The sequence below is a fragment of the Stigmatopora argus genome, chromosome 16, assembly GCF_051989625.1.
Source record: "Stigmatopora argus isolate UIUO_Sarg chromosome 16, RoL_Sarg_1.0, whole genome shotgun sequence".
Taxonomy (NCBI): Eukaryota; Metazoa; Chordata; class Actinopteri; order Syngnathiformes; family Syngnathidae; genus Stigmatopora; species Stigmatopora argus.
Window position 1 is genome coordinate 7,426,080 of NC_135402.1, and position 16,419 is coordinate 7,442,498.

At 38.2% G+C, this 16,419-nt stretch overlaps 1 protein-coding gene across 1 annotated transcript in view; it reads left to right on the top strand.

Moving 5' to 3' along the window:
• The window catches only part of eng (endoglin), a 39,608-nt gene that overhangs the window by 3,167 nt on the left and 20,022 nt on the right, over positions 1-16,419 (top strand). Inside the window, exon 3 of the mRNA XM_077622877.1 lies at positions 13,768-13,910. Within this exon, the coding sequence (XP_077479003.1) occupies positions 13,768-13,910 (143 nt within the window). The remainder of the gene's footprint in view (positions 1-13,767; positions 13,911-16,419) is intronic.

Here is a 16,419-nt window from a genome sequence, read left to right on the forward strand (position 1 = left end):
ACCATTTTACCTGATTGATATGAAGCTGATTTTGTATCACAGCAGTAGAATTTTACAGAAGAAATGATAAGACACAAGAGTTTTCTCAGACGAAAGGGGGCCAAAAGCGGCATGGCGAGTCAAAACAGAGCACTTCCTGTGTTTTAATGCGGCGTGAGCCAGCCTCGGGCGGCCGTCAGACTGGGTGGCAGGGAGACAGACGCGACCACTTGTCGCTGGCCCAGACCGATTTCAATCTCTTTCACTGTTATGTCCCTCCCAAAAAAACAATCCATTTCTGCCAGCCTTGCTTTTCCTCTCTTAAAACAATCAGCTTTTTTTCTTGATGTACAATCCCTAATATGAATACTTGCTGCTGCACCTGTTGACAAAGTTGTTGCAAGCCTACCATTCTGTTAAAGAAAATCTACAGCTCCTAATATCAGAAATTGTTTTATCTTTGTGGTATAGGAGAATCATCATTGAAAAATTCCAATAGTAGTTTCAGCTACACACTGCGGCTTTAAGTAATAAACTACTATATCTTACTAGGTGTTTATGAAAACCATAATGTAGGACTTGATGATAGATCAATTTTATGAATTATTTTTTTAAACTGCAGGTTATTTAAAAAAAAAAAAATTAGTAAATCCTTCTTTTTTTTAGCCCAAAAAAAGGAATCTAGCTACAAGATTTTTCGATAGATTCTTTAACGAGAAAGTGTTTGTTTCTTTGTGATGTTATTACTTCATATTCGGGGATGACAGCACAAAGGTAGAGAAAACAACATATTTAAGGCAAATTTACTGAAGATTTACATTACTTTTTTCCAACATTTAACTATTTTTTACCCTTGTATAGGGCAAGTGACCATATTTAATAAAATAATAGGCACATAAATGAAAATGCTTAACTTCATAAAGACTTGAATCTGCATGAAGGGCCATTATATTTGGTTCAAGTAGGTCAAAATATTAACATTATGAACAATAACCCTTGCTATGCAAGTGCTGTCCACATGTTGACAGCAGATCTCAATTTTTCATTCATTCATTTTCTGAACCACTTATCCTCACAAGGGTCACAGGGGGTGCTGGAGCCTACCCCAGCTGACTTCGGGCCAGAGGCCGGTGGCCAGCCAATCGCAGGGCACGGGGAACTAACCACTCAACTGCTGGAACGCTACACTTTTCATTGTATATATTTATTATGAATCAGTATTGTTATAGAGATTGATGCATACATTATCAATGAAATGTTAGTAAAAACAAATTCAAAACGTATATAAAAAAGAATGAAATAGAGGGTAGGATCGGCAAAAAGTCAATCAAATTTTGGGCCCAAAAAGTCTCACCCTCATTGTGATCTCTTATTCCGCAGTGTGCCCTGAATGGCTCATTAGTTGTCGTTGAGATAAATGCCTCGTCAGCATGGCGACCACTTGTGCCCCATGTCAACATGCCTGCTGTCTGCACCGATAAGACCTAGCATTATGCGCTGTTATCTCTTGACTGTTTTTGCCCACTGGCAGACCCAAAGGCTCTCGCAGGATAAGTACTGGCACTTACATTTGGATGGATCGTTGAGAGTGCAGCTGCAAATTTGTAGGCCGTTCTGACCTACCAGGGAGTTGAGCTGGGCCAAAAACGTTGAAGGCTCCAGCTCATTGATCGTCAAAGCTGAGTCTTATCTTCAGTAATTTAACTTTAATCATTCACTCTGGATGTGAATTGATGAGGATAATATTTTACGGGGGAGAAAATAAGCCCATGAATTGGACCCAATAGATTCATATTTTACACAAATGCATCGTCTCTTCACCTTTTGGTGCTTTAGTTTTCTTTTTCAAATAATCAATTTACAAATCGCACTACAAAGTTTTATGTTGGGCCATTGTAAATTAATGTTGTATTTATTGACTTTTCTTTATTTTTTTGACACCCAGCTTTCACTTGGTGGAGAAAAAAAGTGTTGTTTAAAAAAAAAAAATATATATATATATATATATTTTATATATATATATATATATATATATATATATATATATTTATATATATATATATATATATATATATTTTTTTCAGATTTATTTCCCTGTACAAATCAAATGTGAAAATCTTATAGACATTACTTGCACCCGAAGTGTTTCTCTCAGCTTTTTCAAGTTCACCATAAAAAATGTATTGTTAAAAACAATGAGATTTCAAAATGGAGGAGAAAAAAAAATACAACCTGTGAAATATTTGAAATAGCCTGATTCCCAACGAGGTGCCTCTTGATTCAAGCAGTGGGTGGGTAAATTTCCTGTTGATTCAGGTACCACGCTGCTCAATCTGTATTTATAGACCCGAGATCTCTATCACATCTTCATAGCTGTGTGCGACAATGTGTTTGACGCAAAACGAAAACACTAAGTGGATTTAAAAAAAAGATTAATTGCTAACACCACAACAAAAATTTCTCATGTATAATTATTACAAATCGGGTTGCATATTAAACATACATTCACAGAAAATTACCCACTTTTGTTAGTGTAAATAGTGTACTTTCATTCCCTTTAAATGATTATTATTAACCCCATTTGATAACATAATTTGTACTGCTTCTCAAGAATCACATGTTTATATTATGTATTATATCTGCTGCCACCGACATATAACAAGGTAGATTTGTTTACTCATCACTGAATTTATGAAATGCAATGATGCCAATTGAGATTCCTGATGGTAGTAGCGAGTTTGGGTTTTTGCAGGGAGTGTATTTCCCATTACCAAACATCTGAATTCCCGCAACAATACAATTTTTGAGCATTAGATACCAGTAATTTTGTCTTGTGTGTATAATACTGGTTCATGGGTACAAGGAAATATAATAATTATTTAAAAAACCCTACAACCTCAATGTGAGGCGAGCTTGAGTCCTTCAGCAAGATTCGAGCATGTCGACTATCAGTGACCACAGCAATTTGAACCTCGAGTAGACCTTTTTCACCCCCCAACCTTTGCCTGGAAACTGACTTAGGATTTTTTTTGAGTTAGCGGCGTAGTTAATAGCTCCCTCACAAATCGGTTTAGATTTCCGCTGATTCTGAAACCTTGACGTCGTTAACATTTTCAACTTTTCCTCATCACTGGAAGTCAAACTCCTAACTGCGGCAACATTTTAATTAGCTCATAATGTTTTGCGGGAGTATTAAACGAGCTATCCGAGACTGATAACCTCTCTTGTCTCGTAAGCGCTGTGCATTTCCCCTTGTTGTTTCCACTTGGCTTGCATCCCTCGCCAAAAATCACAGCCTTCGTTGTGCTCCTGCTTTCAAATCTGGGGGTCGTCCATTTTTGCTGGAAAGAATTCCCCAAAAATGACAGAACAACAAGATATTTGCCAGTCATGGATGATGCATAGGTTGTTACAGAGCAACATTAATCCCCAGAAATTGGAAACAAGTCACTGTCTCTGCTTTCACTTGCCCTTAATTAGAATGGAACTTTTTAATTTAGTCTGTGCATTCATCTAACACACAGATGACTGATTATGTTATACAATCGATCTTTTGTGGTACCAGGGAGAGATTCACGCATAGCATCGAATATACTATCCATACACTTTATAGACGGTCGTTAGTTAACGGACTTAAAGGTTACCACTGGATGTTTTAATTGGATTGTTTGTTTTTAGTGTTTATATTTGGCAAAGAAGTGTTCTGTAATGTGTTCTATAGTATGACATTGCTATTTTGTCAATGTAGGTTAGTGATAGACGACAGGCAATTCAATTTAGGATTACGATCATAAACTAAGATTCGTCGTCCTCATCGATTTATGATGGAAGAAAATAATAGCATGGTCTTAAAGCTGTGCAGCACTGCTTTCCAAAATGGCTGTGCCCGCTAAGCACAAAAGAGATGAATGAAACATTTGTGGCCCACAGCAAGGCTGGATGAAGCTCGTTAAAAAAAAAAAAAAAGTAAAATGGCCGCATCGTTGTTTAATTCACAGGGTGGGGAAAAAAACTAGCTTCTTATTTTGGAATCCACAATAAGCAGGTGAAAAATAACATTGACAAAATATATCAAAAGTGATACAGGTGCATGCAGTTAAAAAATTGAATTTGAAAACTGAATTGGAAACTTGCAAACTTGGTGTACTGTAGAAAAATAGTTTAAAAAAAACTGGTTGGCGGCCGTTCGAATACATCGTCTAAGAAAAGCAGTCTACCAAGCTTTACATGTGGAGTTTTTGTGAAAACTTGACAAAAATTGATGGGCTTGCCTTGTAATTTTTCATATGCAAAGTAGGATTTGTGGACTCAATTCCTCCACTGACGACTTCCAATCATGTTTCTCTTTTCATCCTTCTGCTGTGGATTTAAATTAATTTCTTATTCGGAAACGTCTGGTCGATTTGGAACAGCAAGGACTGGTATTCGTTCATTTGCTGCTAACCCCCGCAGTTCAAAATGAATTTGACGTTTATCTGTCAATAGCAGCAAAAACTTATATATATATATATATATAGTGATAATCGTAGCAGTATTGGCAAACAACAATTAACCACTATGTACTCTCAAAATTGTTTGGTTTTACAAATTATTTCTTTCCCTTTCTGATGTAAATTAATGACCCAGTTTTTTAAAAATTCCCAATTCCCTTATGGGGTAAATGGGGTGTACGGTACACTAGTTGAGTGTGTAGGTAAAAGTGATATGTTTTTTGTTTATGATGCGACAAAACCTACCATAGACGCGAACGTGCCTGCGTGGATATAGAACGTCTCATTACGGGCATAAAGCGAGCGCAAAGGAAGCGAGCCATAGACCTTCCATACGCCGCTGCTGTACTTGCTGTTGCGCCGGCTTCCGACAACGACTAGGCGACGGACAAATGGCTCCCCGAGGTGTAAACAGAGCTAGTGTGAGGACAGGCCGTGGTGTCCAGGCTTGCCGATTATGTCCTGGCTTCCTTTCAGAGTGTGGTCTGGCCGGAGCGCCTTTTTGGCTCACCTCCTTTTTAAGCCGTCAAAACGTTGACACCATTAATCGTCGTGTTGTCCGTGCGTGCGGGCGCGGTGGTTCTAATGGATAGCGTTTCAGGTGCTTGAGGAAGCGAGATGCTCAGGAAGCTTGTGCGGTGATGTGTAGCAAGCGTTGAGGTGAGAGGCCAAGGGACAGTGCGGGCCCCTGCAGAGTACTGATAAGAGCTTGTTTACCTTCCTGTGGATGGTCAGGCCTCAATCTGCAGCTGCGGAAACGCTGGGACAATAGGTGTGTGTGCGTGTGTATACATTTGTGGGGGTGTGTGTGTGTGGATGTGTTGCTTTGGGGGTGCCTGTGTGTGGGAGGAGTGTTTTTGCATGGGGTGTTGTGGCGTTGACGTTCCCCTTTCGCGCCATAACTAAAGGAACTTTGGCTCCTCCCATTTCTCGTTGCAATGACTTTAGCAGGCGCAAGTACTGACTGTCATGAAAACACATTTTTATTGTATTCCAAAATATTTAATTAAAATGATTAGAAATGCTCAAAATATAGAGATTAGCTAGCAAGGGTGTCAGACTCGGGTTGGTTCGCGGGTCGCATAATGTCAACTCGATTTCATGTGGGCCGGACCATTTTAGATATAATATTTTGATATTTATTTTTATAAATGGATTAAAGGAACTTGATTTAAAGCCCCAAATATTCAGTTTTTTTATAGATCAAAAACAATGTTTATTTTAGCTTTTTTATAAATATTTTTAGATTTTACAAAATGATTTTTGAACTAAAAACACAGAAAAAATTGATTAAAAAATTACAATTATTGATTTAAAAAGGGGAAAATCAGGAAATTTAATATACATCTATACTTCATTTTAATTTGATCCTAAAACAGAAAGTCGGTACTCATGATTTACTTTCCCGGGCCACACAAAATGATGCGGCGGGCCAAATTTGGCCCCCGGGCCGCCACTTTGACACATGTGGGCTAAGAGAACATTTTGAATTCCAGCATTGAGTTCCTTCCAGAGACAGGCTTCACTAAGCTCCACTTCGAAATCAATCGGAAAGTGCAACCAGTCCCATCTCCACTTCTTGGGAAGTCTGTTGCTTCCCCTGGCAATTTGTCGGAAAATTACACTCAATAACATACATGTGTAAGTTGTAACTTGAATGTAAAAGCTCCTCCAAAATTTTTAACATCACTTTCCGTCGTCTCCCACAAAAAGAAAATCTCCCTTCAGTTGCCTTTATTCACGTTGAGCCAAGATAAAAATTTCCTTATCACCCTGATGTTTAACAGACTGTGAAGTAATGTGTTACTCTGAAGGGAGGATTATGGGCAGTTAAAAAAATTCAGTGCATAAATGCAGTAGACCCAGCATTGCATCAGTGGTTTCCAGAGTGCTCCTTAATATCTATTTTTCTTTAAGCATTCCCAAACTGTGTCCGTCTTGCTGACATAGACATTTTAGTCGCAACGTGTCGCAGAGGTACGCTAATTCCCTATCAGGGCAAATAAGTCTCGGCACTTACTGTCATGGATTTATCTACTTCTGTTGAACCAAAAAAGAAAAACGGAAAAAGGAAAAATACAGGATGCTATAGCCAGCCAGCTCTGTGTCAGGTTGCATTGATCCCCGAAGAAGATAAATCACCTCGATGTCCAGGAACGCCCAAACACAGTCACTAGCTACTCTTAGAGCAGCTCGAGCGCACTCTGCATAATTATATTGGTCCTACGTGGACGGTGAGCTTTCATTTAAGGAGGCCCGGCTCGGCCTTCGGAATAATAAGAGTGTTTTCATTTAATCCTGGAAACAAATGAGAAGAATCCTCTCTGAGGGAAATGGACTCCCATGGATAGTCCATTACCAGGAAGATGATTACAATGACTTCTTTGTCTTTACATTGTTAAAGAAGCAAATGGTAAACCGAGCAGTAGCTTAGTGGAATATATAGTATGTGGAAAAGCGCTAATCTATATTTAGGTGGGAAAAAAACCAATAAGATTTCTGGTATTAGGGAGAAACAATTCACAAAGTTGATATTTAACTCATTGGCTTCCCCAGTTTCAATTTAAATGGAAACACTGCTATCGGACTTTACTACAGGTGTGGTGCACATTGCTTACCGGCCGTTAAAGGTAGTTAATAGGCAATAGATGATTTGACTAGGAGGAGGTTCACTGCAAGCTTTTCACATTTTAAATGGTTGGACTAGATGTTGGACTTGATGTAGTCATATCTGAATTTAGAAGTTATTTTTCTTTTTTTAAAGTCTACAAAGCAACGAAATTATCAGGACGTACAAAGATTTCGTAAAAAATAAACAAACAGATAAATATGCATGTTTTATACTACACATTTAAAGCAGTGGAACTAGATGTTGGACTTGATGTAGTCATATCTGAATTTAGAAGTTATTTTTCTTTTTTTAAAGTCTACCAAGCAAATAAATTATCCGGATGTACAAAGATATCGTAAAAAATAAACAAACAGATAAATATGTATGTTTTATACTACACATTTGAAGCGGTGGAACTAAACACTGATTAATAGAAATTGTTATCTCAAATGAAAGTCGTTGAAAAAATGTGTGATGGAGTGAACCCTTGGTTGGAATTATGTCCAAAAAGGTAAATCTTGTTTTCGTCAGCCATTTTTATTCCCTCAAAACATGTTTTCCTAGATGCCTTTTTTGTTCTTTTAATTTGAAGTTAAAAGGTGACATTGGTCGATTTTTTTTGGGGGGGGGTTAATTGCTTGGCATTAATTCTCAGACTGTTAGTCGCACCCACCAATGAAAAAAACAAACATTTGTTCAACTCTTTTTAAATTAATTACGTGTAATTCATGCATTAAAGTCCCACCTCTATTATTAACTCTAGCAGTCATTGACTGTGATGGCTTTCTATTCCATTTGGACTGGGAGAGCTGGCATCCTACATTTGATTATGACCATTCAATGCCAGCTATCCTGGTGAAATTGAATTTGATGTCCATTGTTGTTATTGGGTGTGAAAGAGTTAACAATTACATCAAAGGTCTGCCTCAAGTTTGGATTGTTGCGATTTCAGGCCTGGTACACTCAAAAACATTTCAAGTATAAAAAGAATATATTTATATTTATCTGTGACAGAAACACAATACATACCACACACAAAAATATTATTTTTCACCACCAATCTATAAACTAGTCCTCCGAGGTAGAGCCAGGGCTCGAAGTTAACTTTTCAGGGCACATGCCCTTCATTAAATATGACCGTGGCAAATGTAGGTTTGCCCTTTTGGTCAAGTTGCTAAAAAAATGTTCAGTTGCCAGAGGCAAGCTTGAACTGGCAAATAAACACATTTTATTTTTGCGTTTCAACTTGTTTTAAACACATTTGTTCAAAATTCTTTCTGCACATTGGTTGCCATTGAAGGCGAGAGAAGGCCAAACAATTTGAACTGCAAGCTTACATCTTACAAAACAAAACTTTTAGCTATCTTTTTGGTACTTGTAATTATCTTACCGTATTTTCACGACTATAAGGCACACTTAAAAGTCTTAAATTTTCTCCAAAATAGACAGGGCGCCTTATAATCCAGTATGGAAAAAAAAGTGTCATTCATTGAGGGTGCGCCTTATAATGCGGTGCGCCTTATAGTCGTGAAAATACGGTAATTTATAATCGGTGGCCATCTTGTAAAGGTTAATAAGAGCTGTTTTTAAAATTCCATTTGCAATTGTGGCTATTAGAGGAAGGGCAATAAGTGGCTGGAAAATAAATTTCTAAGAGCACATATTGCGCAACATCGGCTCATTATTTATTTTGCTGCATTTAGCAGTTTGTCGGATCTGCTTCCAATATTTTAGAATTAACTAACTAGCCGCTCTTTGACGACAATAGACATCCTGTCCATTTGACCTAGGAAAGCTGACAGGGGATGAAGATCTGGTCATCTACTTGTTTCAAACTCATTTAAATTCACAGCACAACATTGAAAAGAACCACAACATTGGATGTTTATTATCCTCAATGGCACTGAAAGTTTTAATGGCTGAATTTTATCCAAGGATTTGTTTTTTTTTCTTCCCATTTGAGCTCTTAGGCCACACTTTTGTTACCTTCTCTGTATGCACAGGTTTGCCCTCGCATGACTGGCTTTGACTTTCCACCCAAGCAAGCACGAGTTACCTGATATTGGAAATAATCGGGAAGGGAGTCAATGATGAATAATAATGAACCAATGATAGCTTGCAGAAATATAGCAAATTAACTGATGAATTTATTTTAAAACTAAAGCAGGCCACGTCATTCTGACACGGTGGGGGAATAAAAAGAGAATATAGTAATACTGGCAACCGCTGCATTGGGGGCATTTGTCTGTGTACTCTTGAACAATGGTTGTTTTTTTGCTGCCGACGCGAGTTGATGTTTTATCTTGTCAGATGCAAGTCTGTCTCCACGGGGATCCTTTCACGAATAAATCTGTCAAATGGAAAGTCTCGCTCAAGGAGTTGCACTGTGAAATCTGGTGGGAGGTGAGTCGGTGCAAGAAGTGTAGAAAATGAGTGGGAGCTTGTGCGATGTGCTGTAGGAACATTATTTATATATAGTTATTAGAAAATCTAAGCAGTGAGTTGTGTTCGTGCTGCCCCATACAAATAAAGAAAAAAAGATGCCCTACTTCACAATATTTGAAATGGCCTTCTGTCACACCTTATGAAGAGTCGTCAGGGATTTTTTTTTAGGCAACTGCCAATCACACTAACAGAACTTCACTCCAGACACGACTATTTTCAGCGAGGTTGGAGAGTGAAAACAATACAGTTAGCGTCAGATATTGTGCACTCTTCTAGTAAAATCAGTAAAGCTTGTCACAAACGCCAACGTGTGTCTGAATGAAGCATGACGTGAACACAAAAGTTATTTCTCTGGTTCTATATCTAAAATTGTTTTCCCCAGAGAGCAGCAGTCGATGTCATTGTCAAGAGCTACTATTAAGTTGACAAAGTGGAAAAATGTTTAAACCGTTATGAAGGACTCATTGGCTCCTCCCAGTCAAAATGGATTGGACGTCTAGGTCCTTCAATAGCACAGAAACTTAGGCAGATGATTATTGTTTATAGTTTTCTTTCTTTTCTAGTGAAAAAAAATAGAAATGAAGTGCAAAAAACATCTGACTTAAATAACCCACAAATACAAATTCTAATAACTATACAAGAAAATCCAATCTCTTTCTTGAAACAATTTATTACATAACTGGTTCCTAGATTTCTTTGTAGGCAAAAAACAGCAGCAAAATAACCATTCATTATTAACATTACAGCATGAATTTTCTTTGCAATCACTTGCAATAAAAACACATAAATCAGAAAATCAATTTAGCACCCGGGCTTAGGTAATGTATACTTTTCTCATCTGAGCCACAAAGCAGGCCATTGCACATATTTTGCCTTAGAGGAGAATTAATTTGTGAGGTGTTGGCGTGTGTAGCTGTCATGAGCTAATGGTTTTCTTATAAAAGCATCTATATTTGTATTCTGTTGCAAGGTAGATTCTTTGTGTTTGCTAATGGTACCTTACTCTTTTCAAAAAGCCACAAAGCTCTTTCCTCTGCCATGTTGTTTGCTTCAAGGTGAAGCGTGACGTGAACTGGATTTTTTGGTAAATACCTTTTTCCAGGAGTAGGTGGGTAGTGCAGTCAATGTCATTAGCTCAAGGGCATTTGTGCCAAGTTGTGCTCGGAGGGATCACGACCGAAATGCAGTTTGTTCTCCAACTGCTATTTCGTGGAGATTAGGAGAGCTGAGCCAAGGCTCTTAACTAAATGTATCATGTACATTTCTCATCCAACCACCCACCTAGCCATTTGCTCAAATTTGTGTCTTTAAGTAGTACGATATGTACAATAAGGTTTCTCTCCGGGTTTTCGCATACTTTCGTCATGATAGCTGCGCTGTCCCTTGGGCTTACTTAACAGCTGTTTCGTGGATCTGGTTTTAAAAGTACTGCAATCACCCTTCAAAGCACTCACTTACTTGTCCGTATCGGCGATATGCCGAGGCATAATCGGTGGAATTTGGTTAATTTTCCATCTGTTCTCCTGACTTTGTTCCCTCTGTCACAGCCCAATCTACAAACTGGAAATCAGCAAGCTGCGAAAACATGTCCCACCGCTCATGAAATTGGAAATGGAGGCGGTTGATATAAGTGGATAAAGAGGACATGGGATGGAATAGCCCTCCATACCTCATTTACCAGCAAACCGCTTAGCGAGGCCATTGGCATTTCCTGGGTCACAAGGGCAAAATGAATGTTGTTCATATCCTACGGTACCTTGTAAAAATGGGACTCATGCCCGCACACACTTCCAAAGGCAATCTGCAATCAAGACGATTTACGAGCGAGACCCCTCGGGGTGACTGTCATGGAAAGTTGATTCCGTCACAGCAGAACAAGAGAAAAATGCCTTTATGGTCGTGGTGGCTACTGAGCTAGAGACATGAACGCAGAGGCAGAATAACAGGAAACCTGACCTCCCGAGTAAGGGAAGGGATGGTGTCATGTGGATGGACAAAGACAAGCTGTAGTAACAGACAAAATAGGAAAGAGTGAAGAGGCGATTCCACAAATAATACAGGTTCCCTTCATGCTTTATACACAAAAGCCTAAAAAAAATCTGCTTCTTAACTCGTTGGCCAACGTTGACAGCGCTTCATATTCAATTCCATTTGAAGTAGTCAACCTGAGTAACACGTTCCATTTACTTCATTACTTTTTTAGAAAAATGTACTCTCAAGAGTCATTTTACCACACCATACTTTTTAAACGTTTAAAACCCATTACACAGTTGTTCAGGAGGCACGCGCAGTGTAATAATTTCATGACCGGTGCTTCGCTTAAAACGTGTGAATATGCCATAGTAATAATCCAATATGCAAAAAATAAAGGCTTACATATGTTTTTTAATGTCCTGTTTGGACAGGAGACCCTTAATTCTGGCAATAGTTTTAAGTGGTACTTATCAGATTTAATGATAAACTTTAAATGAGTGTAAAAGTTAAGGTCAGAGTCAAGAATTAAACTGCCATTTCTGGCTTGATTTGTGACCGTCATATCGAGCCAAGGTAAGCACTGATCTTAAAAAATTCCTTTGTTGAGCCAAAAATGATTATCTTTCTTTCCTTCAATTAGCTGGCACATCCGTGCATTGATTTGCTAAATACGTTTACTCAATGAGAGTAAGGCGGACTGAAATGTAGTGTCTTTTCAATTTTTCACTTTTCTCTTTGTTTTGTGCCTTTTCATTCTTATTTGTTGTGCATCGTGTGGACTTGTTGTTGATTGTTTTGGGCCGTGAAATTCGTTTTAGGGGAGTGACGGCAGTTGTTTTGTGCTTTTATGCTGCGATTGCTGTGGATTAAAGCGGCAAGTTTTGGCACTGCTGTGATTGTCGCTGCTTGTTGGTGACGGTAAGGTCACAAGGTCCTAGTGTGGAGCTGAATGTGTTCATAGAGTCTGTGCTGAAAAGTAAAGTGAAGAGAAAGCGAATGAGATGGGACACGAATATTTGAATCTTGTTTTTCTAGTATCTGTGTTGCTGTCACCTGTTGGAGGACTGCAGTTGATTTGTTAACTTGGTTGCTGGACCTTTGGCTTATAGCCTTCCGTGTCGAGCACACTTTCACTCTCACTTACTTGGCGCCATGTTATAGTGATTCGGTTTCCGGTTTGAACTCGTACAGTAGAATCATGTTATTCGGGACTTACTTCATCCTCTAATCCACTCTCACAATCATATTTGCATTCGTCGCACGATAAAGTCAAGTGTTTCGACTACTATCCATTGAGTCATAAGCCCTCTTGCCTTTGGTTACTTCGTTGGTCTCAACTATGCAGAGACAAAACGTTTCAAAACAGATTTGTTTTGCACATTTTCAATAATTTTGGATGTGTGCAAGTCTTGATAATTTGTTTTGCATACTCTTTGACAATATTCTATTTAAATTGAATGCAAAAACTCATGATAGTGGTATTTCAATATATATATTCGTGTGACAACTGCTTTTGATTGGCTTGTAAAAGTCAAGTGACAGTTTCACTGCTGTTTCTAAACAGTGTTCTTTTGAGGAAACAGGAAGTTCTCTAAGGGGTATTTTATCACTTCAGCCGCTGGTCAGATTTGAGCATAATATTGCATGTTGACAGCATCAGCGCCAGTCTGACATAATAGCATGGACACATGTTGCTGAGGTCAGAGCATTTATTTAACCACCCAATACCTTCTCCCTGACCAGAAAGACCAGTCCATATTGATTCCTCCTTCAGAGACACAGGTCTCCGTGGGGTTAAACGGCAGCCGGTACTAGTGGATTGATGGATGACTGTGGCTGCTTATCCTAACACGTTTGATAAACGTATCCCAGACGATTCGTTTTTAAACAGCGCCGTCCGAGTCGCACATGGAGGGATGCTCCCACAGTGGCTACAACAAGTTCAGACATACTATGAATCTGATACGCATTACTCAATTTTTCAGTGATATGAAAAAGCACCCTCAGGAGAGCACACACCTCTACTTGGGCCAAACAATTAAATGTTAGATGTATTGGTCCCTTTTGAAGTTCACGCAACAGGTCAAGTATAGTAAATATGAGAATGTTATGAATAAATATGCATGATTTTTATGGCACAACTTGTAATGCACAAGTGTTATTTCACAGTGACGACTGTTTTCAACTGAGGAATCAGCCTAGAATTTCACACAGTAATTTCTAATATTACACTGCTCAACCATTTGTTCCTTGCTCTATGTCTTGCAGCCTCACGGCCGATGTGTGAACCTGTGGAAGTAAACAATAATTCTTGGATTCACGTCAAGGAGTTGCAACTTGGCTGCTGGACCAGCTTTGTAGGAGAGGACAAGGCCGAGGTCCACATCCTCAAGCTCAACTTTGCTACCCCGGTAAGGACGTCGAGCTGAGGCTAATTTACGTAAATAGGTTATTGATGCAAATTTGAAAAAGGAGCCAACGTTTAAAGTGATTTTTTTATGTAGTATCTGTTTAATCCTTTATTTCTAATGTTGTTCTTGGCACTGTCTATAGACTTCTGTAATTTAATAAACTACTATAGCTGCTAATAAAAGTGCATTAGCAAATTGCGCAATAGCACCCATCATCACTGTCAGGTGTTAAGACGCACTACCTATTCCATATTTACATGCAATGCACCACACCCTGTCACACGTCCAACATCGCAGCCTGATGATTATCAACAGCTGACAGGACAATATAATATATCAAGGCCGGTTTCTCTCTTTAATTTTCACCATATCTTTCGCTCTAATGGAATCTGCCATTCACAAATACCATCTCAGTAAATACATTTTCCATATACATTGCCGTGAAAAAATATCTGTCCGCTTATCAATTTCTTGTACATGGGGAATGTATGCATGGCGTGTGTGTTTTACACCCTGCTATTACTCTTCGGCTGCCATTAACAGCGATAGATGTTCAATCCATTTGAATTGGGACTGTTGGCAGCGGGTGAACAGTAACAAGCGATAAGCGCATTTAGATGATGAAATGTCTATTATCATCAATGGTCCTGAAAGAGTTAATAAATGAAATTAACATTCAACAATTGGAATTTCATGTTACTGCTGCACTGACTTGGTACATTGATGGGATTTCATATGCGCGAGTTGTACCAAAAGTCGACCTCAAGATGTTTTTATAATTGGCCAATTGGATCACACTGATAACCGTATATGAGTAATGCATGCAAGACAATTGAAAATAGTAAGGCAAAAAATAAATACAGAATACAGACAACACAATTTATTCTGAAATCGATATTATTTAATTCATTGATAATTATATGATGCTAATTTAAGATACAGACGTCTTAAAATAAAATAAAACACTAAGTATTACTAGATAATTAGATATACTTAAATTTTGAGCAAAAATATGCATGCTACTCTTTTGCTTCTGTTTACACTGGATGGTTTTAGGTTGTAGCATTACTTGGTACAGTTAACATTTCAGAATACTGTGAGTGGGTGAAAAGCCGCCATACGTGTTGTTATTTTTCACCAAATAATTAAAAATGTATTATATCGTGGTATAATATGGCCCGTGTCATGCTAGTTTAAAAAAATATATAGGATGGTACTAGTGTTTTGCTGAATGGTTAGGTTAAACAAAATTGTTCGGTTTCGATTTCAGATATGAACTGAAAATGTCCTAATATAGACTATCAAAATAGTACATCTATTGCATAATAACAGAAACTAGATATTTAATTAAGATAGTGAAATTGCATTAACTTTCAGTTGAAAACAATGCATGAAAGACAAAAATGTTCTGAAATTACTGCCGATAGATACGAATATTTGGAACCCCTGAGACCACACTCCAAAATGGAATAGTGTGCAATTTATTTTTGTAAACTGGAATTCGCCTAGTGGGAAAAAGAGTTCCGGAATCTTTAACACTGTCACTTTTTCAGACTCCATATTTCACTGACGCAGTCCACATTTGTCACAACCTTATCAGTGTGCTCATGCTCACTCTTCAGTTTGCTTTCCTATAAGCTTCTTTGTTGCTTCCATTCTTCTCATATGTTCATCATTACGATAACGTTCTGTAGTCACTCAGTCAAGTTTTATATCGATTTAATCTCCATGGTAACGGCAATACGGGCAAGTTGTTTCATAAAAAATATCACAAACTGAAATGCATTTTGTGGGTGTTCAACAAAGGAATTTGGACGCTTATAATGCAACCCAACATTTTAATACATGAAAAAATGCACAGGAGGGCATTGATCAAAGAGATAATGGGTTAAAAAGTTCCCTCCATGAGTAAACTCAGTACGGTAACCTTATTTTATAGTTGTAGCATGAACTAGCAGTAGCAAAAAAAAAACATGAATAATGTGATGTGGGTTTTTTTCCACTACAATTTGAATAATTAGTTTTGATTTCTGAGGAGTGAGTCACAATAGAGTCATTCCACCCAACCACTCGCTCCTGAAGAATCAAGTGTTAAAATCCTCTTCAATTTACTGTAGCAGTATGCCCGTGTTTTGACCCCCACCCTAAAAAAAAACCCCAAAAAACGGGTCATGCCAAAACAAATGTTATGTCAATTGATCTTTTTACTGTTTGAGTTACAAGGGAATTCTTCCCCCGCACCATATTAAAAATGTTAATCGGCCCTTCCTTTTAGATTTGCAACATATCATAGCAACAAAAAAAAGCACAAATTACTTGGTAACCATTCATGTTTCTCAGAGGAAGTGGTCTTACTTCATCCCTTGCCAAGCTGGGTGTGAAGGTTGTCAGAATCCACAGGGAAGAACTTGCCTGATGTCCAACTAAGGTAGTATGTAGGCTGGGTTAGTCAGGCTTGTTGCCACCAGGCAAACACTTGACAAGCAGAGCCAATTCCTTTTCAAGAAAG